The sequence below is a fragment of the Ursus arctos genome, unplaced genomic scaffold (assembly GCF_023065955.2).
Source record: "Ursus arctos isolate Adak ecotype North America unplaced genomic scaffold, UrsArc2.0 scaffold_2, whole genome shotgun sequence".
Classification (NCBI taxonomy): domain Eukaryota; kingdom Metazoa; phylum Chordata; class Mammalia; order Carnivora; family Ursidae; genus Ursus; species Ursus arctos.
The window spans coordinates 66,878,547-66,901,278 of record NW_026622874.1 but is presented as its reverse complement, the minus strand read 5'-3'; the positions used below and the strand labels follow the sequence as shown (position 1 = coordinate 66,901,278).

General features: G+C 59.0%; 2 protein-coding genes across 10 annotated transcripts in view; one reads left to right on the top strand and one right to left on the bottom strand.

Annotated features, from left to right (window-relative positions):
- IFT140 (intraflagellar transport 140) overlaps positions 1–8,611 on the top strand; it is a 78,583-nt gene extending 69,972 nt beyond the window's left edge. For all 6 annotated transcript variants that reach the window (XM_026484913.4, XM_026484914.4, XM_026484916.4 and 3 more), the window contains 5 exons: positions 1,016–1,222; positions 1,487–1,699; positions 1,780–1,946; positions 3,131–3,272; positions 8,312–8,611. In XM_026484913.4, the coding sequence (XP_026340698.3) occupies positions 1,016–1,222; positions 1,487–1,699; positions 1,780–1,946; positions 3,131–3,272; positions 8,312–8,518 (936 nt within the window). In that variant the 3' untranslated portion in view covers positions 8,519–8,611. The remainder of the gene's footprint in view (positions 1–1,015; positions 1,223–1,486; positions 1,700–1,779; positions 1,947–3,130; positions 3,273–8,311) is intronic.
- Positions 8,612–9,142: 531 nt separating this feature from the next.
- TELO2 (telomere maintenance 2) lies at positions 9,143–20,729 on the bottom strand. 4 transcript variants are annotated; one of them, XM_026484941.4, is made up of 21 exons: positions 19,922–20,219; positions 18,788–19,123; positions 17,797–18,074; positions 16,595–16,663; positions 16,261–16,408; positions 15,863–15,965; positions 15,577–15,645; positions 15,232–15,373; positions 15,007–15,143; positions 14,480–14,559; positions 14,164–14,265; positions 13,796–13,884; positions 13,525–13,616; positions 13,272–13,388; positions 13,091–13,162; positions 11,852–12,016; positions 11,363–11,454; positions 10,911–11,010; positions 10,721–10,785; positions 10,355–10,470; positions 9,143–9,487 (listed from the first exon to the last, which is right to left on the bottom strand). In XM_026484941.4, the coding sequence occupies exons 2-21, from the start codon at positions 19,120–19,122 to the stop codon at positions 9,381–9,383; spliced, it is 2,478 nt and encodes an 825-aa protein (XP_026340726.2). In that variant the 5' UTR covers position 19,123; positions 19,922–20,219; the 3' UTR covers positions 9,143–9,380. The 4 variants fall into 4 exon arrangements, with proteins under 4 accessions (XP_026340726.2, XP_026340725.2, XP_048080885.1 ...); XM_026484940.4 differs by having other exon boundaries at positions 18,788–20,729; XM_048224928.2 differs by lacking the exon at positions 13,272–13,388 and having other exon boundaries at positions 19,922–20,180.
- Positions 20,730–22,732: the final 2,003 nt, after the last annotated feature.

Genomic DNA, 22,732 nt, shown 5'->3' with positions numbered 1-22,732 from the left:
ATCTCAAGAGAGGAAAGGCGTCTTCTAAGTATGATTCAAAACCCAAATGCCAGTGGGAAGGACTGATCCATTCAGCCAAATGTAAATCTGAAAATAGCACATGGAAAAAACACCATAAAAAAAGTAAAGATAAATACCTCTATCCCAAAGTATAATTTTCCAAATAGGTATGGGAGTTCCTATGAACCCATAAGGTTGCCAGCCACTCGAAAGGAAAGGACAAAGACTGACAGTTTATTTTAAGAAGGAAATGTGGGTGGTCCCAGCACATACTTAGCCTCATCCCTAAAGAGAGAAATACAGATGAAAACTCACGAAGATACCATTTGTGCTGAGTTAGGCCAGTAAAGGTGAAGAGGTCAGCAGACCCGCCAGACCATCGTGGGAGCAGACAGGCTCAGGCCGGGTGCGACTGCGGCAGGCAGTGCCCACCTCCAGGAGAACTCACAGGCCCTTGACCCAGCGGCTCCCGGGCCTGGGATCCGTCCTCAGCACACTGTACACGCGGAAGTGGCACCCGCACGCCGCTGTCCCTGCGTGAAGAACGGCCTCCCTGCTGTGGAGGACCGCCAGGGATGCCAGTGTTCTCACTGTGGTGGGTACCACGCAGCTCCTGACCTATGGGGATGGAACCCCCTCCAAGACATAACAATTTTTGTCCAAGACCCGTTCTTAAGTGAAGGGTGTAAGATTTCCCTTCAGTTTTCAAGAAGATTAATCAAAACCCTTAGCTTAAAAATTTGAAACAAATTGTAGAAAATTAATTTCTGGTTTCTTTTCCTCCTTAACCAATTCAGTGTTCTGAGCTCCGTGTTCCCCTCATTGCATTTCACGGTGTTGACAGCATGAGAGACTCATGTGCATGAGTGTTGGCCCATGCCCAGCGAGCGCGTCCCATCCTTGCCTTGGCGCGTGCCACCCGGCCACGGGCAGGGGCTGCCCCTGGGCTGAGGGCCTGGCCTCCCCTGCAGCCCAGCGCTAACTGCCCCTTCCCGGCCTCTGTGGCATCTTACAGTATCACGAAGCCCTGCAGCTTTGCCTGGAGCAGAACATGACCATCACTGAGGAGATGGCCGAGAAGATGACCGTGTCCAAGGACTCCAAGGACCTGTCTGAAGAGTCTCGGCGCCAACTGCTGGAGCAGATCGCCAACTGCTGCATGCGTCAGGGCAACTACCACCTGGCCACCAAGAAGTACACGCAGGCGGGGAACAAGCTGAAGGTGAGCGTGACCAGCGGGGGGCTTCCACCGCCAGCTGGAAACTGGTCCCGCTGCTTGGTTTCCATCTGCCCCGAGTTTAACCCTCCCGGGATGCTCTTTCCCAGCCTGGGCTTCCAAGGGCCCTGCGGGGACAGGAGAGCTCTGAGCTCCCTCTTGTGGTGAAGTCCCACGTGAGCCTGCGGGGGGGGGGGGGGGGGGTGGCAGGAGCTTCGTGGCAAGTTCGGAGCCCAGCCCCCCCCTTCCTCTGGCTCTTCCTTCATCTAGGCCATGAGAGCGCTGCTGAAGTCTGGCGACACAGAGAAAATCGTGTTCTTTGCGGGCGTCTCGAGGCAAAAGGAAATCTACATCATGGCTGCCAACTACCTGCAGTCCCTGGACTGGCGGAAGGAGCCAGAGATCATGAAGAACATCATCAGCTTCTACACCAAGGGGCGGGCCCTCGACCTGCTAGCCGGCTTTTACGATGCCTGTGCCCAGGTACAGACCCTCCTTCCAGGGCCAGGACCCGCGGGAGGGTGGTGGGGCCCTGGGGACCCTGACGGGTGTCATCCATGCAGGTGGAGATCGATGAGTACCAGAACTACGACAAAGCCCACGGGGCGCTGACGGAGGCCTACAAGTGCCTGTCCAAGGCCAAGGCCAAGAGCCCCCTGGATCAGGAGACCAAGCTGGCTCAGCTGCAGAGCAAGATGACGCTGGTGAAGCGGTTCATCCAGGCCCGAAGGTGTGTCCACAGCAGAGCGGGGGAGCAGGGACACAGCCCCAGGCTCCTCTCCCTGCCGGGGCCCAGACCCGCTTTATGTGCCGCGAGCCAGTGCGGAGGAGTCTCAGGAGTGCGTGGACCCTAAGTAGGACATGCGGACGCTGTGTTGCCTCCTGCACGCTGAGCTCCTCCTGGGGAATTCCCCAAACCTGGGCGCACTGCCAGGAAGACTGTTCCAGAAAAAAACAGAGGAGTCTGGGGTGGGGGCGGTGGGGCAGAGGCAGGTCTGGAGAGCGTGTGTCTGACGAGAGCCTGGGACTCGCGCAGGTGTGTGCGGGGCTTGAGCTCCATGGCTCAGAGCAGGCGGGCCACCTGCGAGCTGCAGAGACTGTGGGAAGGAGGCTGGGGGCAGCACGTTGTTGCTGTCTGTAGGAGAGACCGTGCGTCTAAATCTGGACATGAGGCCAGTTTTTTATCTGTTGGCAACTCATCCAGCTGTTCCAAGAGCCTGCTGTGTGGGCAGCCTCAGCTTCTGCCTAAACCAATGAAAGCATTTTCCTTATCTGAGAACAAGCTTTTAGAAGAAAAGTTCCAAAAACATTTTGAACTCTGTTGTATAAATGCGGCTCCCTGCTTGGGCGTGTAAGTTCTGGAATATCTACTGAGCCTGGGCTGCAGGAGGCGGGGCGGGGGCAGTGGGCAGCAAGGACCAGGCAGCGTCAGAACCGGGCCTCCTGGAGTGGGAGCCTGAGCCCCTCAAGAATGCAGCCCCCGGCCCTGGACCAAGGCCCCTCCGATCCCCCCTCCTCGGTCCCTCCCCCGCTCGCACACCGCTCCCTGTGCACCGTGTCCCTGCACTGGCCTTCGCTCATGCTCACCCCCTGCCTGACCACCTTGGGCAGGGTGCCCCGCAACCCCCCTGCGTCGTAGTGTCCCCCTCCAGACTAGTAAGCAGGCAGGGCCTGGGGTGACAGGCTGAGTGTAGCGCAGCACCGGGACTGCGGGCTTCCAGTAAGGTTTTATTAAATGAATCCGTGAGTTTATGAATGAACTCATCAGAGAATCCGTTTAGTTCACGGGAGCTGACTTCAGAGGGTTTCGTCCCGCCAATGCCAGGAGCTCCTCACTTAGGCCGCAAGCCTGCTCTGCTCCCCGACACATAGCGGGGTTCTGGATTTGGGCTCCAGCGACTCTGCTCTCGACAGGACGTACACCGAGGACCCCAAGGAGGCGGTCAGGCAGTGCGAGCTGCTGCTGGAGGAGCCAGAGCTGGACAGCACTGTCCGCGTCGGGGATGTCTGCGGCTTCCTGGTGCAGCACTACCTGCAGGCTGAGGACTTGCAGACGGTGAGGCCTTTGCGGGGCTCGGGGGTCACTGGGGGAGATTCCGCCGCCCCCACTGGCAGGCCCCGTTCTCAGCCCAAGGGAGCTGGGGGCTCGTGATGAGGAGGCGCTTCTGTCTCTCCGTTTGACTTTTTAGCCTTTTTTCTTTTGAAATAATTTCAAACTGAGAAGTTAACAAGAGTGATAGAACCTACCTGTACCCTTGACCGGATTCAGCAGTTTTCAGCATTTTGCCACATTTACTTACTCTGTACATATGTGCTCATATTTCTATTTGATATTTTATACACAAAATGGGTATTTTCTGAGTGATAAGCAAATTGCAGGCGTCCTGCCCTTCCCCCACAGTTTGCTAACGCTTGGTTGGACACCTAGGGGTGGGACGGCGGGGTCATACAGCTAGTGCGCTTCACGTTTGCAGAAACTTCCAGAATTTTCTTCAGTTTCTTTTTTGTAGTGTCTCATGCGTAGTTGGTGTCAAGGGTATTCTGGCCTTATATCCTGGCCACCTCCTGTATCCCTGAAAGAGTTTACGTAAGACGGCTGTTGCTTCTTCCTTCAGTATCTGATAGAGTGCGTGAGTGAGCCGACCTAGGCCTGGAGCTTTCTTTGTGGAAGGAGTTCAAGGATTCATTTCAGCAGAGCGATTCTCAAGCATTTTGGTCTCAGGACCCCTTTGCAGTGGGGTTACCCATGTGGGGCAGCTGGATGCTGTTTGTTGTGTTACAGAATAAAACTCACTCACTGACAAACGAAATTAACCCACTATACGTTGACATAAGTAACATTGTCATTAAAACAACTTTTTATTTTTTATATTTTCCAAAACAGAAATTGAGTGGGAAAAGTAGCACTGTTTTACACATTTCTAGGTCTCTTTAATGTCTTGGAGGACAGCTGGAGGGACTCTCCATTTCTGTTTTTGCTCTTGAGTTGGCACAATGGGTTTTTTAGCTGAAATACATGAAGAAAATCTGGCCTCAGGCCAGCATGCAGGTGAGAGGCAGGGCCCTCGGACAGTTGCAGGACACCTCTGAGCCGACACCAAAGTCAGCCAGCAGGGTTTCTTAACACTTAGCTGCGAGTCGGGGTGCTGTCGTACTCGGTTACGTGAAAGCCTGCTGGTCCATCTTGGATCTTTCACACACACGTGATTTTATAACATCACGCTGCTCATCTGGAAGTTATGGGTTCGCCAAGTCAGCAAATGTCCACACGTTTCATTATACGAATCAAAAAGTCCTATTTGCCGGTATCACCACCTGCCCCATCGGAAAAGTCTTTAGGTTTTGGGAGGTTGTCCAGCTCATGGTGGCCGATACCTAGGGTTTCTGAAATCCATCCGTGTGAAAGCGCACATTTTATCCTGAGTGAAAACACTGTCCGCTACCATTTTCCTTGAAGTGATGGCCCCCTTTGTTCATTTCTGAGAAAAGGGGCCACATACTCAGGCCTGAGTAACCACAACTTACCGTGAGTCACACTTACAAATAAAGATGGTAATCCGAGAGAAGGGACGTGTTTAGCTCGCACCCTGCGCAGCTGTGCTTCCTCATCTCCACCCACACTTGGTATGACGGGTCTTCAATGCCCACCATCCTGGCGGGTGCAGAGCCGTGTCTCATTGTGGTCTTAACACGCCTTCTCACAGTAATAGCGTCATTGAGCACCTTCTCATGGGCTCATGTCCTCCTCTGAGTGCCCAGATCTTCTCCCAGGGTTTGTGTTCTTGCCGGTCGTGGCCTTCATGAATTCTAGGCACTTTTCCTGTACCAGCATATGGCCAGTGTTTTCTCCGGTCTGTGGGAAGTTCCCTCCTATCACTCCCTCGTTTCCCGATAGAACTCTGATATCTTGTATAGATTGTCTCCTGGCTCAACTGATTCTCTTCTCTTTTTTTTTTCCAGAATGTCCTCTGGTTTCCATTTTTGGTCACTCCTTTTGCTATTGCTTCAAGTTCACCCATCTTGTGCAGTGTCTACTCTGATGTTGCTCCTGTCCCTACCTTTCACCTGGCATTATAATTTTCCCTTCTAGTAGCCTCTGGATTGCATCCAGTTAGTCTCCATTATTTGTCTTGTCTCTCAAATGTAAGTGACATCATTCTGTTGCTTCTTACGTCTACCGGTTCTTTTGTGTCCCAGACACCGTGGAAAAACCACTGTAGAGACTGGGTTCTGTTACATTCGTCCAAAGAGGATGCTTGTTTGTTTCTTCTTCCTTCCTTCCTTCCATCAACTTCCCTCCCCTCATCTCAGAGGTTTAGCTCTCCCCCGTGCCAGGCAGCAGTGGGAGTCACTGCTCGGTACTTTAGCTTGGCCCAGGCTTGAGGTCGGCCCTTGTCCCCAGCAGATGCAGCGTGCTGAGTGGACCAGAGAATAGCGTCCATTCCCAGGGCGTGGGCTCCCTCTGGGACTCTCTTTTCCGCTGTCTCCTCATTTCTGGCTGCTGTGGTTGACCCCAATTCTGATTCTGGTTCTTCAAGCCAGTAAGGGTGGGTTTTCTATGTGCCAGTTGGCTTCCCACAGTGGCCCGAACCGGGCCTCACCTCAGGCAAAGGCTTCAGGGAGCAGGGACTCACCTTACCCCCTGCTCTTCCCTGCTTCCCAGCGCCAGCTCCCTGCTGTCTGCCTGCCCGACGCCAGTTCTTCTCCCTTCAGGTGCCTGTGGGGTCTGCCTGGCGCATCCCTGCATGGGGGAGGGCTGGTCCGTGACTGTCCCTCTGCCCCCACCAGAAGCCTCTCTCCTTGTTCACCATCCTCTTGTTACCAACATAAGAAGTACCCCCCTGCCCCCCCGCTGCAGTTTTCCTTTGTGTTCCAAGGGTGTCCTGTGAGTACCACTCCCAGTTCACAGAGCAGACGGTTCCTGGAGAGACGAGGGCGACCTCAGGGAGCCTCTCACCTCCCTCTCCTGAGAGCCTGTAAAGCAGCTAACGATGAGTCCATTTCAGAAATGTTGCTAGCGAGCTGTGCCCGCGGCATTGGGCCTTGGCCTCCAGAGTGCACAGGACCAACGGCCCGTCCATGGCCCTGCAGCCCGAGGGTCAGCGCTATGAGTGACACTCATGTCCCTGGCCGGCTGCCCGCCCCCTCTTTGTCCCCTCCCATGTCCACTCACTGACTCAGGAGGAAGCAGCTCCAAATCTCCTCTCGGTGAGGTTCCTTCTTTTTTGGAGGAGAAAGAAAATGGGACTCAAGCTACTGTTTGCTCAACACTGACAGAAAATCACTCTTAACGATTTCACCAGATTCTTCACCGTCTCAACCCTCGTTTGGAGCCTATGGGGTTTACCAACTTTAACTTAAACAGACCCGTGAGTGGCGAGGGGGTAGGCAGGCCAGGCGTCCTCCGGTGGGGAAAGAAGGCCCCGTCCCTGCCCCACATCCCCCACTGCCCCCTCGCACTCGCCTTGCCGCCATGCCAGAGCCCAGGCCTGACGCCCCTGACCCTGGACAGTGGGCGTCCTCATTGGCCAGGACCGCCTGGAGCCCTTCTGTCTTTGTCACCCTTCGTCACCGTCTGGTGACCGTGCCTTCCTTATGGAAACTGCAGCCTTGCCTGTTGAGGAAACAGCTCTATACACAGAGGGGCTACACCCCTGCACCATGGTCTCCAGCAGCCCCTTGCTTCTGGACCCTACCCCTGAATTCTGTCTAGTCCCTGCAGTTCCGAGCCCTGGCCTTGGTCTGCGTGTACTCGTGTCCCGGTGCCCAGCACAGCGCCTGGCTCGCAGCGGGCAGTCTCTTCCTGTGTGGGTGCCTCCCTCCTCACTTGAGAGCACCTGGGGGCTCCACTCTGCCCGTCTGCCATCCCTCCAACAACCATAGCTTTTCTATTTTCATCTTTATCTTTTTTTTTTAAAGATTTTGTTTACGTCTTTGACAGAGCGAGAGCATGTGCGCACAAGCAGTGGGGGGGGGGGTGGCAGAGGGAGTGGGAGGAGCAGACTCCCCACGGGGCAGGGAGCCCAATGCAGGACTTGACCCCAGGACGCCAGGATCATGACCTGAGCAGAAAGCAGACGTTTAACTGACAGAGCCACCCAGGTGCCCCTTTATGTCTTATTTTTTATATCTTAGTTCTACCCAAATTAAAATTGCTCTGGAAAATTTATCATCTTTAAGAAATACTAAGATCTGATCATCATTCCTTATAAAAAGAAAGTTTTAAAGATCCTAGAAATTTTGATCACATCTGAACTGGTAAGTGTTACTTTGGTGGTAAGCATTAGAAGTCACATGAGACCTATTCCTCTCCTCATGCTTAGCTACAGGTAGGTATAGCAGGTGTGGACAGATGCAGGCAGGTGTGAGCAGGTGTGAGCTGGCACAGTGGGTGCAGGCAGGTGTGGGCAGGTGTGAGCTGGCACAGCAGGTGTGAGCCAGGACAGCAGGTGTGAGCAGGCATAGGCACATGTGGACAGGTGCTGGCAGGTGTGAGTGTGGTGCTCGGTGGGAGACTCAGGTCCCTCGACCCCAGGCTCTCCCACATATTCCCACTGGTAGAACCGGAGGAAGTTCCACAGGAAAGCCAGTGACAGTTTCATGGGTTACTGGCTTTTACAGTTGAGAACCATACATATGAGAGACTCAAATTGATCCCAGGCCCAGCGAGCTGGGGTAGAGTTGATGCTTGGTCAGAGTAAACAAGACAGACCGCTTACATATTGCCTCCTGTCCTGCCGCCCGAGAAGCAGAATCCAGCATGAACGCCTCCTTCCCTTAGGTCTCGTCCAGAGAGCACGGCCCCAAACCCCCGGGTCCTCGTCCCTGAGCCGCTCTCAGCACTTTCCTGCTCAGCTGGGAGTGCTGACTGCAGCCGACAGCACGGACAGTCAGAGCCCGAACTTCAGACACCGTGAGCCCTTGGGAAGGCTGCGCGGTCACAGACAGTTGTCCCCAGGCCCCTCTTGTGAAGACGTCCTTCCTCTTACTCTCCTGGGGGGGGGGGTGTGTCCAGAAACTCACTGCACTGGACCAAGGGGGTGGGCTCTTTGGTTTTTGCTGTGGACTAACCTAGTCACGGCTGTCCCAACCCAGGCCTACAAGTATCTGGAGGAGATGCGGAAGCGGGTGCCCTCCACCCACATGTCCTACTACGTGAACCAGCGGACCGTGGATGCCGTGCACCAGTGCCTGGGCATCCCTCTGGTGCGCACCGTGCCTGAGCACGTCCGCCACAACAGCGTGGAGGACCGCAAAGAAGTGGACGAGGAGGTGCTGGAGGAGGTAGAGAGTGACCCCTGACAGCCGCAGCTGCGAGCTCCTCTGGAACTTTCTGGGGTTGGTAGCAAGAGCCTGACTTTCTTGTTGAAATAAAAACTCGTGTGTGACGCCGCAGGGCATTGGCTGTCCTGCTTAGAAGGGGCCAGCATGTGTCCTTCCAGCATTCCTGGCCCTTGAGGTCCCTTTACTATGAAGGGAGTTGGCTCATTTTTTCCACGACAGTCTCCCAAGTACAGATTGTAAAGCCTAAAATACTAGAACTGGACGGACTGTGGATGTTAGTGTATTCACCGTGCCTTGTCCCAGCACACAGGCGAGTCTTCTGAGAGCACGACTGACAGTTTCCAGCAGGACACACTGTTCCTGACCACAGGACCTGGTGTCCACTGGAATGGACATGGGGGTGGCCTTGCCCAGGTGACACAGTGGCCAGTGCGGGGCGGGTTCCCTCCACAAGGCAGCTTCACGCAGCTTGGTCCCCAGCTCCCCTTGTGAGGGGCCGGCCTCAGGGAGTGTCAGTGCAGGGAGGGGGACCTTGGACTCTCCCACCCCCAGCTCCTTCTGCCAGCTGGCAACACCTGTGCCCCTTCGGAGGGCCCACCGAGGCACTGCAGACCCTGCCGGAGCAGTGAGAACCACAAGGCGTGGGCTGGAGCACCTGCAGCTCCTTTTTATTCTTTCTTTTTGTTGTTTTTTAAAGTCTTCTGCATTCAAATGAGGAAGGGGCTTGGGGACAGGCTAAGAATCAGCCCGCAGGGGCCCCAGCGGCTCCCTCCCTCCTTGGGAGCCGTGGCCCATGTTCCGGTGGCCCTGTCCAGAGGCCCTCGCGTGGACCACTGGGGGAGCACTCGGGCCAGCTGGGCTAGCCACAGCGGGGCAGGCACTAAGAAGAAGACAGCGGGAGGAGTGTGCCTTTGAGCTTCTCCAGAAGCAGCAGCGCCTTCACTGCCAACACCCTGCAGTCCTCGTCAGGGTCCTGCTCTGCCACGTCTGCCAGACCAAGAGAAAGTGGGACGTGGGCAGCGTCACCCAGCTGCACAGGCCAGCCCTCTGCAGTTTCCTCTCAGGGAAGTCCTCCTGCACAAGCCCCCACGGGGCCCAGCTGGACCCCCGCCCGAGACAGCAGCACCCCAGACTTGAGCAAAGGGCTTCACCCCGTCCCTGCACGGGGGCAACGCCCCGCTCCCCCTCGGGCACTGGTGGCAGGGAGGCAGTGGGATGGAGCAGATAGCATTGTCTGCATGGGGAAGGCACCTGTGCCCGAGACCCTGGGACCCGTCCCGGGACACAGGATGCCTGCAGGACGAGGCCCTGAGGAGGACCCGGCCCTGCCAAGAGCCATCCTGACACACGCGTGATCAGAGACAGCCACACCGACAGGTGCTCTCCAAACGACCAGCATGACAAAAGGGGCCCTGCCTGAACCCTGGGTCGGCAGAAAGGGAAGACAAAGGCCATCATCAGACCCCTGGGTCTCCAAGAGTGGCAGCAGATCAGACCATAGAGTCCCAGCCATGAGCCCTGAGGGTGGAAGTGTGTGCGCTGGCTCTGGGCAACTCAAGTGCCTACAGATGGGAGGTCATGTTGGCTCCACCAGACTTTTCAAAAAGAAACTTGTTGGGGGGCAAGGTTTGTCAAAATGCTAATCGCGAATCTGGTGAAGTTACACGGTGCTCACTGTATGGCTCTTGGAATCTTACTGAAGATTTAGAATTTTCCAGAACAAATACGGACTTCATCTCCCACGTCAGGGCACCTTCTCTTGGGTCCCCCTGCAGAACCGCCCCCAAAGTGACCCGAAAACAGCCAGGTCCCCAACACCCCATGCCATGATGGCTGTGGAGGCCTGATGCTCACCTGCCAGCCAGGGCTGGGCTTCCAGCAGCTCATCAGGCAGGTCAGCCAGCAGTCGCTCAGCCGGAACGCTGAGCAGGATGGAGGAGACCGCGGACAGCAGGCCCCGGCGCACATAGCTGCCAAGGGAGGCCAGAAAGCTGAGTCCTGATGGAGCCCCAGGCCAGAGGGACACCACTTCTCGGGGTACAGCAGACCCACCGGCAACCAAAGCACACTCGGCCCCACCCTGCCCCTTCCTGCTTAGAAAGTACTGAGCCAAGCTAGGAGCTGCACCCCCCACCTCCTGTTGTCCACATCACAGCAGCACTTGGAACCCCATCTGTGTGTCCACGTGGGACCACTGCCCTCAGCCCCATGGCCACTCACGCATCACCATGGAAGCGAAGGGTCCACACAAACTCCAAGAGGGCCTTGCCCATGGCCACAGCCACCTGAAACCACAGAGACCAGTGGGCAGGGGTCCTGGCACCCAGAGGGGTCCCCATCTTAGAGCATCTGCTTGGTCCAAGGTGAGGCCCTCTGCAAGAACGGCCACCAGCTGCCACCTCCCACTCACCGTAGTGTTCACAGCCAGGTACATCAGGGCCCCTAAGGTGTGAACCAATCTCCCAAGAACCAGTTGGTCCTCTCCCAAAAGGTCGAAGGTCACCAGAGGCCTAAAACACAGAATCCAGTGAACGTGCAGGCTGGGCACTGGGAGCTGGCTCCCTGAGCCCCTGGGCACTGAGGGACACTCCTCCTCACCACCTGTCCCCAAGTGGCACCCAGAGTCACGAGGGGAAGGCGCTGGACAGATGCCGAGCGGGCGGAGCGTCGAGGCATGACAGCGCGGCTCCAGCCCTTCCCACCAGAACCCACCGTCTGTGAGACTGCGGCACCTGACACCCTCACGTCGCCATTTAATTTAAGCTACAGACAACCACAACCCGGTCGTGACCCTGCTGCTAGTACCAAAGACCCCACACCGGGAAGCCTCCCATCCGCGAGGTGTGCAGGCCTCCCGCTCACCTGTCAAAGTGCCGAATGAGGGGGAAGAAGAAGTAGCCAGCCACCAAGTTGAATTCATTGGGGCTAGCGTCTGGTCCCCGCCTGGCAGAGCCCTGCAAACATATGGTGCTCAAGGCGCCACGCCCCCTCCCCCATGCAGGACTTGTGCCGTGGGGGATAAGCAGCTCCCGCCCCCCGTGACAGCCCCAGCCCAAGCAGACCCCAGTGACCCAGCACGTGCCGGGTCACGTCTTGCTGACGTAGGATTCCTCGGGCTGTTTCCACGCATAAGTCTGTGGTCACGTTTTAAAACCCCTTCACCCTGATGCCCTACAGCACATGTCCCTCACTCAGTTTGTACCAAAAACTCCCTTCACAGAACACCAGCACTGACGCCATCCTGGTCCCGACTTGGCCACCCACTCCGTGCAGGCAGTGCCTAGAGGCCACGGACCACTCAGCACCCACCCAGGTCCCACCCACGAGGACCTGACCCAGGTCCTGGCTGACCTGAGTGAACCGCCGGGTCTTGCTTCTGATCCGCTCCTCCACGACTGCCCGCCAGGCGGAGGCCTGAGTGCTGCTGGGCTGGGAGGCGGGACTCGGGGAGCCGCACTGGGGAGTCTTGGGGAGGCGCCCAGGCCGAGACAGCTCCTGGGCGGCCAGAGTCAGGACCTAGAGGAGGGGAAACCTCAGGGCAGTTGTCACTGCTCAAAGGAAGGATGGCATTTTCTAAAATTCAAGGTAAACTGAGTGTCCTTGAGCCCTCCACCCCATCAGCGCCATCGGCCCGCATAGGCTGTGCCGGAGGACATTCTGGGGACCACACAGCACGTCGGGTCCCAGTACCCCAGGATCACTGCACTTGTGTGGGGGGCAGGAGGGAAAGTTGGACATGCTTCCTGGCAACAGGCCAGCGGCCTTGCTTCTGCACCTGGAGCCTCTTCTATTCCAGAACCTCATCCAATCTGGCACCCAGACACCTGGGAAAAGGGAATGAGTTCTGACCCAGACTGCACATGGATGGGCCCCGGGACGCGTGCAGGTGCGCCAGAGTCTAGGCCACAGACAGCAGCCTGGTGCTGGCAGGCGCCAGGCCCGGGCAGTGCGTGCTAAGGGCCTTTCCTCTGAGGGTGACGCGACACTGTCACCGCACCAAATGCCACTGAATGGCAAGCACCAAGATGCCACCCCGTTCCGTGCCGTGACCCTGGTGAGGACACAGCTCAGGCGCAGCGAGCTCGCGTCCCCTGGCCGTCACCACCATCATCTCCAGAACTCCTCCGTCATCCCAAACTGGAGCGCAGGCCCCGTGAAACACGGCTCCCCACCATCTACTTCCTGCCTGATTCTGACCCCAGGGACCTCACGGAGGCGGGACCGGCTTTCCCCACTGAGCAGGCCCATCCACGCTGTGGCGGGTGTTAGAACGTCCTTGTTTGTACAGCCCAGTAACGTCCATCGTACGGACAGACCGCATTTTGCTCACCTGAGGATGAGGAATCGTACTGCGTAGGAGTCGTATCTCAATAAAGCTTTTGTCTAAGATAAAGAACGCAGTCTCCACTGAATCCCACACGCTGGCAAGAAAACCGCAGACGGGTGCCAGTCCCAGCCTCTCGGGTCCAGCGACAAGGGACCTGGTGAGGCCTCTGGTCCTGGCCACGTCGCTCTTGGCAAGTATGCGCCCCCCTCCCCCTATGAGGGCAGCCTGGGCCTGACAAGCGGACAGAGGGCCCGGGCACTTACATCCAGGATGTCCATGCGCTGCCGGAGGCTGAAGTTGAGGGCGTAGAATTGCGAGGTCAGATACTCCGCTACCTAAGCCAGGCACACGAGAGGCTGCTGCGGGCCACCACCCAGGCCTAGAGCCCCAGTGCAACGCTGCCTGGGCGGCAGGACCTCTGCACCACACCGCCCCGGGACTCACCGGGACTGGGTCTGTGACCACAACAGCCACCAGAGCTCGCTGGCGCAGCCCCTCAAACCCCACCACGCTTGTCTTCTCCTCCAGGTGCAGGAGCACCTTGGCCAGCTCCACGCTCACCTGCACACGGGTCCACGTGCCTCAGCTCCCCACCTGCCCAGGAGGCCCCTGCAGCCCTCCACCTCCCCATCCCAGCCACGCGCAGGCCTCCTGGGCAGACACCTACCCCTCCCTCCACGTCACCTGCCACGCTCACCTCACGAGCGGCAGCCGGGCTCCTGATGATCAGCCCCTCGAGGGCTCGCAGGGCCGCCTCCCAGCGCTCCCAGTCCTCGGACGAGGTCAAAGCTGCACAGAACAGACGGGCCTGTGCTGGTCCTCAGCCCTGACCTCGTGTGAAGCAGAGCTGGTGGCCAGGGTCTGGGCACTGGGCAGAGGCAGGTGAGTCCCGGGACATGGGCAGTTCCCGCGGCTCAGCCACCCCCAGGGCACACACTGGTGGGGCTCCCGCCGGGGAAAAGGCCCACCTTCTACACAGTCCCGGACGTAGGCAGGTGTCTTCCCACTCTTCAGCTCTCGGTCCCCCGACATGTCATAGGGGACAAGCTCATCGTCACTGAGGAAGCAGCAGAGACCCGTGGGCCGGCCCGTCACCCAGGAGCAGACAACAGGCAGGCCGTGCTCCTGAGCCACCAGCATTCACCCCAAGTCCCCAAAACCTCAGAAACAGCAGACTTTACTATTAGGGCACTCATGGAGAGCAGTGCTGCAAGGCTGACCCACGACCTCTCAATGGCACAGGCCATGTGCTCCCACGCTCACGTGTACAGGGCTCGGATGCTAGCGTGGAGCTGCCCCCCCACCGCTGCAGTTCCCACCTGAGACCAGCCCCTACCTGTCCAGGTCAGAGCCCGTGCCCTCCGGCCGGGCCTGGGGGATGCCACGGTCCGCGCTCCCTCTGTCAGTGGTCTCTGCAGCCACTGGAGCGACAGCCAGGCTTTGGAGAACAAAGAAGGAACCCTTTGGGGAGGCCCCCGGAAGCCACCTTCCCGGGAAGTGCTTTCCCTGCCCCCACCCCGCGCTCCTTCGCTTGTGTCTCAGCAACTGGAGTCCAGGATGACGCGGTAAGGGAGTAGTGCGTGTGCAGGAACAGGCCCTGCCTGGCCAACCATGCCCAGAGCTCGGGCACCACAGGGCACGGAGACCCTCACCTCGCCTCCGACGGGCTGTCAGCCGCAGGCGGGGGCGCCGCCAGGGCCAGCAACTCGCGGCTCAGCTCGTCCTCTTCATACTGCAGTGCACACAGGCTGGAGTCAGCCGGGGGGAGCGCCAAAGGGGCAGGCCCGTGGCCACTGGAGCCTCCAGCACAGCCCACAGCTCTGCAAGTCTCTGCACAGCAGCGGGCAGCGCTGGGTGTGCAAGGCCGGGGAGCCCTCCCTCTGGAAGGGCTGGAGTCCCCTGAGGACAGCCTGGGGGCTCGGCAGGTGAGGGGAGGGGACACCTGTCCACCACGCCTGAGTCCCATCCAGAGAGAACACTTCCAGACGCCCCAGGGAATCCGCCTGGGGGCATCTGTCCAGGCACCCGCTGAGGGCCTCCCCCTGTCTCCTCGGGGCCGCGGCCCTCAGCGAGGCCACCAGAGCCCATTCCACGCCAGCACGCAGGTCCGTGGGCCCGGACCCAGGAAGGCGAGGTGACATCGGGGTGAGGAAACACCGAGGGTGTAGTCCTTGTTCACCTGGAACCTCAGGGGAGGCCCCTCGGGGTGGATCCGGGCGCTGGCTACTTCGGCCACAGTCATGCCCAGGCGGCGCACAACAGGCAGGCTGCTGTCCAGACGACTCTTCACTCCCGCCATGAGGCTAGCCAGCAGGTCTGCAAGCGCCCACACCCACATGCTGAGCGTTGGGGGCGTGCGAGGACAGGCACAGGGTGGGACAGGGGGCCCGCACTGCCCACTCACCCTCCCGGCTGTCCCGGAGCTCCGCCTCCCCCAGGTGCGCCAGGCAGATGAGGACGGCCTTGCTGACGTAGCACTGCTGGGGCAGAGACGCATGACGGATGGCACTGCTGCTGCCCCACGTCTCCAGGAGCTCCTTCAGCACCTGGCGGGCGGTACGGCCCAGTCAGACAGCCCCACCTACCTCCCCAGCACGGGGCCACTGTCCTCGCCATTACCTGTCGCCTACTGCCAGCCCGACAGAGGCTCTAGCCAGCACTCTCTGTTCCAGGCAGGGGCGTTCTCCCTTCCCTTCCCAGCAGAAGGTGGTCCCAGAACACCAAGGATGGAGGGCCAGACCGCGCTTACCTGTATGAGGAGCGGGCGCCGTTGGCTGTCCATGGCCAGGTACCCCAGCAGGCTCTGTAGCATGGGCGTCTGTGACAGAAGCCAGGCATCCCGTCACTGTCTACCAGGCAGACACCAGCTGCCCACGTGATGGGCCGAGGACCATCTGCCCAGGGATCCCACAGCAGAAGTGGGTCTGGGCTGAGGGTCAGCAGTGTTTCCTGAGCAACTTAGCTCAGCTCCACCTGCTACGGTCACTTCTGGGCCCTGGGGTGGCCCTCGGCCCACACCCTTACCATAGTCTCACCGAGTAACGATACTGTAGGAATAGAATTTTTCGGGTCATCACAAACTGAGCTTTCTTACTCTTCATCACCAGGTTCCCCAACAGCCGAGAGAGGACTTCGGGCCTGGGGGCGCATTTGGGGAGAGAGGGAAACGTGTGAACCCCAGGCCTCACCAGATCCAGGCTGGACCCCTCCCCAGCTCTGTGCTAACCACAGGGAGTTCTTAGTCAGGATGCTCCCTCCTCCCAGGGACAGCCCAGCACGTCCACACAAGAGGACATCCCCTCCTGGCTCTGGCCGCATCTAGTCAGGGGTGAGGAAGGCGACACAGCCTCTCTGCGTGAACTCGGACTACGTTTGCGGAACGGGAGACCTGGCGTCCCTGGAACCCCCACCTCCTGCCCTCCTGGCTCCTTACCCCAAGGCGGCCTCCACCAGTCCAGTTAGCAGAGCCTCCATGGCCCGGTCGGGCACACACTCCACCAGGCGCCAACAGACCCGCTGCCAGAGGCAGTTGGCCCGGGTGAGTGCCGTCAGACGCGGCACCAGCACGCCCAAGATCTCCTCTGAGGGGAAGCACACGGAGGCCCTGAGCTCGGGGTCTACAGCCCACGGCTGCACTGGCCGCCCAGCCAAGCCCCTCCAGGGGCCAGGCCCATGTGAGGGGACCGCCCCGCTCGGGACAGCCGACAGAAAGAATGGGGAGACGTCCAGAAAGTGCTGTGGCTCCTCCCGGGATGGGAAACACTCACTTTGTCTCCCATGGACACAGGCTTTCCCGAGCACCTGAGACAGGAAGGAGACGGAGCAGTCCCAGCCACCTGGGACGAGAAGGAAAGCGAGATGTTAAAGCAGGGCGACGGTAAGGCCACGAGACAACTTGACCTGACTAGGCGGGAACAGACCTCATTTCTGGACAGGCATCTCTGCGTTGTAAAAACACCATGTCTCTCCATCTAATTCCAACTGCAGTCTCAGTAGGACTGTCTCTAGCTAGAAACACCCATAATAATTTCAAAAAGCCTTTCATGCTCCCACATGCTTCATTGCCCACGATGACCCCACAGAGTATGGACCCGTGTGGTGCGACGGGGTGGAAGAGGCACCGAGGGTCTGGCCAAGGCAGTCGGCCATGTGGGGCACGTGGGCGGGCACATGAGCCGCCCGCAGGGAGGAAACGGCATGGGGACAAGGGGAGGAGGGGCCCACCGGGTTCACCAGGAGCGCCAGGATAGCGGTGCCCAGCATGAGACAGTCAAGACGTGCACAGATGGAAACACAACATCTGCCACCTAACGAGGGGCGTCTGAGACCCTACAGAGACAAACTGGATGCAGCCCCTCAGCAGGAGCCGACGTGGTCGAGATGCACTCTGGACACGTTCAGAATACGCTGGCGGCTTCTCCCAGCACAGAGCAGGAGGAGGGCCGGCCTGGCCGAGCCCCGCAGAACCGTGGGCCGGGCAGACGCGGGTGCACGTCGCCTCACCCTGACTCCCTCGCCATCTGCGGCGGTGGAGCCTCCCTCGCGGAGCGGGCACAGGGACAACGGGAGCACACGTGTGAAGGGCACCCACTCCACAGCCTCGGCGACACCCTGTGTGCCCCGTGACGGGAGAGCGGAGCGTGGTGCAGACACCAGGGCCCCGACGAGAGAGACGGAGACTGGGCGACGTGACCCTTCCAGACGCTCAGTGAAGGGCCAGCAGTGAGCAGCCCCATCTGCACGGCCTCACCGGCGGGCGCAACCAGGAGCTGAAGGGGTCAAGGTCAGTAGCCAAGGAGCGGGGGAAGCTCAGCGCACAGGCAGCTACCACCCCACGCGGGAGACAGCATCTGACCTGCCCGCGGCATCACCCCGAGACTCCCGAGTGCCCAGAGCCATGAGAAGCCGGGGAGGGACGGGCTGGTGGCCAGAGCAGATGACTGGAGGGACAGCGTGGAGGGGCCCACACCTCGGAGAGAGTCCACCAGCGCCTGCAGCACCCGCACGATCTCCTCGCCGAGCAGAGGGAAGTAATTCTGGGGGAGGAACGGCTCCAGGTTCTCCCGCCGCAGACGGTTGCCGAGGTGGTCGGGCAAGCCCACCGCCTTGCTGAGGAGCGCGTCCTGGAGCGGGGGGAAGGCCGGCCCCGCCCGCTGCCGACACTGGCCCTCCATCACGGCGGCCATCCTGCCCGCACGCAGGAACCGGGCCAGCAGCTGCGCCGTCTTCATCAGGCGGAAGCTCGGGCTGAAGGAGAGCAGCTGTGAGGGCCAGAGCCGCGAGCCCGCGCCGGGCGTCCCCGGCCGTCACGGAGCAAGTAACCCACAGCTTCACCGGCGCTTGGAAACGAGGATCTAAATCCCACTGCCCAACAGCCGGTCAGCGGCAGGGCGGGAGTGCCCAGAGCCCAGGGCAGCCTCTCCGGCCTGGAGTCGCTGGACACCGCACTCTCCACACTCCCTGTGCGGTTCACGGCAGCCACTGCCAAAACCGGCTGCGCCACAGCACGGCGGCCTCCCGAAATGACTGCCTCGTGCTCTGACAGAGTCCGGGAACCACCTTGAGTGAGGTGTCCCCATAAGTGTAAGCGGGGCCCGGGGGGCCTCACTGGGAGCTGAGAGCCGCGGAGTGAAGCAAAGGGCCCTACGAGGACAGCAATGCCCACTGCCTCCCGATGTCACCCCAGTCTGGAGGCAGCCCACTGCCTAAGGCACCGGGATGAGAACGCTCCTGCCCTCCCTTCCCCAGCTGGACAGGGCCTAGGGCAAGGGCCTCTTCACTGCAAAGAAGATTAACACAAACGCCTTAAATTTTCAGGTGCTCTGCCAGTGCATGTTTTATTCTCTCAGCTTTCAGGACACCACATTCTCACAGAAGCTGGAGAACTGCTGGTTCACAATCCTTCAGGCCACCCTCACACCTCGGACATTACAAGTGACCCCATAATCAGCCCCACTCACCTGGCAGCACCCTCGATGGACTCCATCAGCACCAGGAAGGCTTGGTCAGCAGGGCCCTCCAGGAAGAAGCTGGCCCACAGGTCCTCCAGCTGGCCGTCGGGCAGAAGCTCCAGCCAGCCTGGGCTCAGCCTGCCCACTAGACATCTGAGAACGTCGGAGAAGTGCCTCCTGGCAAACTCCTCCTGCTCCCCGGGAGGGGCAGGGCTCTCCGCTCCACCGAGATACCGCTTCAGGGACCCCAGGGTGGAAAGGATGCAGTCGCCATCCTCAGAGGAGGACAGGGTGCGAAGTGCTTCCCGGACGGTGGGCAGGACTGCAGACTGCCCTGGATCCATCCTGGAGTCCACGGGAGGAGCACGTGAGAAGTCCACGGAGCCCTTGGCATCCGCGCAAACAGGAAGTATGTTTCTCATACTCTCAGAACCCCACCCCGACCCCTCTGGTTAAGCTTCTGGGGACCCCATCTGCCCTCACCCCTGCTGTCGCCCAGCAGCATCCTCCCCTCCAGTACCCCCCCCCCAGCATCAGCCCCCGCTTCTACCAAGAGTCCGTTCACAACTCGGTACCCTCTGCAGTAGGGCAGTGTGCCCCAGCGTCACAAGTGGGGGTGCTATTGGCATCTAGTGAGTGGGTTGCAGAGGCCAGGGTTGCTGGCAAACATCCGGTATGTGCAGGACAGCACCTGCAGCAGAGGCTTATCCAAACTCAGGCGTCAGCGGTGCTGAGGCTGGGAGACCCGGACTACAGGCATCCTGTCCCTTCTAACTCTAACAAGGCATCCACCTTGTCCAGGGACCAAAATCACGTGTGGTGGTACTCGGGTCAGGTGCCCCGGCAGGATTGAGTACCATTAGGGAGGCAGCTATCACCAGTGCGCCCAGCCACCAGATAAGGCTGCATCAGGGGTGCAAGCAGGGTCCCCACGAGCCGCTCCCTACCCAGCCGGGTCTACGCGGGCTCTGATGTGCGGTGCGCGGGCCGGCTAACATGTGAGTCCACATGTGGCGCGGCGGGAAGGGGCCGCTTGGGGCGGGCGGGGACCTTGGGGGACCAGAGGGGGTCTGCGGGACAGGCGCGTGTCTGGGGGCGCGCACGGTCTTAGGGCCCGATGGGGGAGCTCGGGGAGGCGCGCACCCGCTCGGTCCCGGAGTCTCCCCGGTGCGCTCACGGCTTGCCCGGCTGCTGCGACCGCTCCGCCGATTCGCCACGGCCGCCGAGACCCAGCTCCGCACGCGGCTCGCGGCCTAGAGCGTGAGACCGCGGAGCACGAGCTCCCCACGCGCTGACAGAGCTGTCGCTGAATTTTTCGAGTCTGTAGGCCCGGTCCCCACGGGCAGGTCGCGACGAATCTGCCGCGAAGCCGGGGACCCGGAAGAGGGGTGGGCGGGCGGCCACATCTGCGCCTGCGCCGAGTGAGGGCGTGGTCCTGGGTGGGCGGGGCCCTGGTGGGCGGGGCCGCTCCGTTCCACGCGAGGCTCGCCCGCAGCAGGTGGCCGTGTCACTTGGCAGACATCCAGTTCCTCGGTGGCCACTTCCTTCATGCTGGTGTATGTGCGGTGGGCAGCGTCGGGGGCGATCTGGGAAGACCTCAGGGAGGCGCCGGTTCAGCCTCGACTGCCCTTGGGGGGAATCCGGGAAGCCTGCACTCCCTCACGTGCACTAATTAAATGCCTGCTGCGTACAGCAAGCACTGCTCCGGGACAGAGCGTGCAGCCGATCGAGGTCCCGCTCCCAGATCAAGGGCACAGATGAAGTACAGGCGCGATATGTCCGATGGCAAAGAGTGATAAGAAAAATCGGGCGGCGGGCGCCTGCGTGGCTCAGTCGTTGAGGCTGGGGAGGTCTCAGGGTCGTGGGGCAGGGCCCCGCGTGGGGCTCGGCGCTGGCCGGGAGTCCCTGCACATTCCCTGTTCTTTCCTTGGCTCCCTCTGCCCGTCCCCCCGCTCGCGCCTGCGCGCGCTCTTTCTCGCTCTCTGTCAAATAAATAAATAAAATCTTTAAAAAATTCGGCCGGCTGAGGAGTCCGGTTTTGGAATTTCCGCCCTGGGCGCAGGCCGGAGAGCGGGCGGTAGAGGGCAGCCGCGGGCGCGGGGGATGGCAGGGAGCTCAGGCGCGCGGCAGGGCAGGTGCAGCCCGGGTGTAGGCGAGGAGGGCTGGCCCGGGGCGCTCCTGCGCAGCGGAACTGATGGGGAGGATGCGGGGCTGGGGCAGGACGCGGAGGGTCCAGGGGGATGCCTCCCTGGGACTCCGGGAATTCCTCCCAGTGCGCTCCTGGAATAGAGCCTCGCTCTCCACTTCCCAGGCAACTTCATGCGACCTTGACCCCCATTTTTCCCCCAAGCCTGTCACGGTACTAGGTGCGTCCTGAAGCACGGAAGGTAAATGTCTTAAGCCTTCATGTGTCTGAAAAATGTCTTTGTTCTTTGCCCCAGGCAGGTTCACATTTGAGCTAGATAGACAATTTTAAGTGAAAATAATTTTCACGCAGAGACGCGAGGGTTTGCTCCTCTGTTTTTGGCAGCCCGCATTCAGTTCTCTGAGGAGAGTCTGTCTTTCCCATTGAGCAGGTTTTTCCCCCGTGGACAGTCCCAGAATCTTCTTCTCATCCATAGGGTTCTGACGCTTGGCGAGATACCTGGCCCTCTGGCGCGCGAAGGCCCTTGACTGTGACACCGTCCCCGCCTCTCTCCCCGTTTTCTTTAGTCTCACTCCACACTTGCTTTTCATTGGATTGACCATGAAGGCCATGTCTTCTCTCTCTGTCTTTTTCATCTCTTTGTCTTTTTTGCCCTACTTTCTGGGCAATTGCTTAAACCTTGCCTTTTAACTTTCCTGATATAATTATTTATTTATTTGGATAATCCTCATTTTCATGCTGCAAGAGCAACTTCCTCCTTTTTGATTATTCCTTTTCTCATCCATGTTTTCGCCTTGTGGACACAAAGCTTTTCTTGTCTTTCTGGGGGTAGTAATTAAGATGCTTTAGAGCTTTTCCTTGGCTCTCTGCATTTTTCTCTTCGGGCAGATTTCTGTCAGAGGCTCCCGTGTCTAGAGATCCTTAGCTTAGCCTTCATACGAAGCCTGAGACGGTAAAGGGCGAAAAGCTCTGTATGTGGATGAGGGGAACTTGTTTTGACAGATGGGGAGAAGGGAGGCTCTTATTTTTCCCCAGGGCTAAAGAAGCTCCCACCCTCCTCCTACCTGGGGGCAGGTGCCTGGCTGTGGCTGCTGCTTTCTGGAAGCTGGCAGAACCCTCAGTGTCCCGCAATTCAATATGTAGACCTTTATTTCATCTCTTTCTCTTTTTTTTAATTAGTTTATTTATTTAAAGTAGGCTCCACGCCCAGTGCAGGGCTTGAACTCATGACTCCGAGATAAAGAGTCACACGCTGTACCGACTGAGCCAGCCAGGTGCCCCCGTGGACATTTATTTCAATAACTTGCTCTTAGTGTTACCTTTAAAATAAGTGAATTTTGTCATATGTATAATTTCCAGTAAAATTCTTTTCTAAAAAAGAGCTGGTGATGGAGATGAGGGGAGTCACCTGTCTCAGTGCACACCTGCACCCACCTGCACACCCATCTCTCTCCAGGGCAATGCTGTCCAATCAAAATAGGATGTGAGGGGCGCCTGGGTGGCTCAGTCGTTAAGCGTCTGCCTTCGGCTCAGGGCGTGATCCCGGCGTTCTGGGATCGAGCCCCACATCAGGCTCTTCTGCTATGAGCCTGCTTCTTCCTCTCCCACTCCCCCTGTTTGTGTTCCCTCTCTCGCTGGCTGTCTCTCTCTCTGTCAAATAAATAAATAAAATCTTTTTAAAAAATAGGATGTGAGCCCCATATGTGATGTTAAATTTTCTAGTGGCAGTAGTAAAAAGTGGAAAAAAAGTTAATTTTAATTATATACATAGAAAGAGAGAGAGAAAGGGGGGGGGCTCCACACCCAAC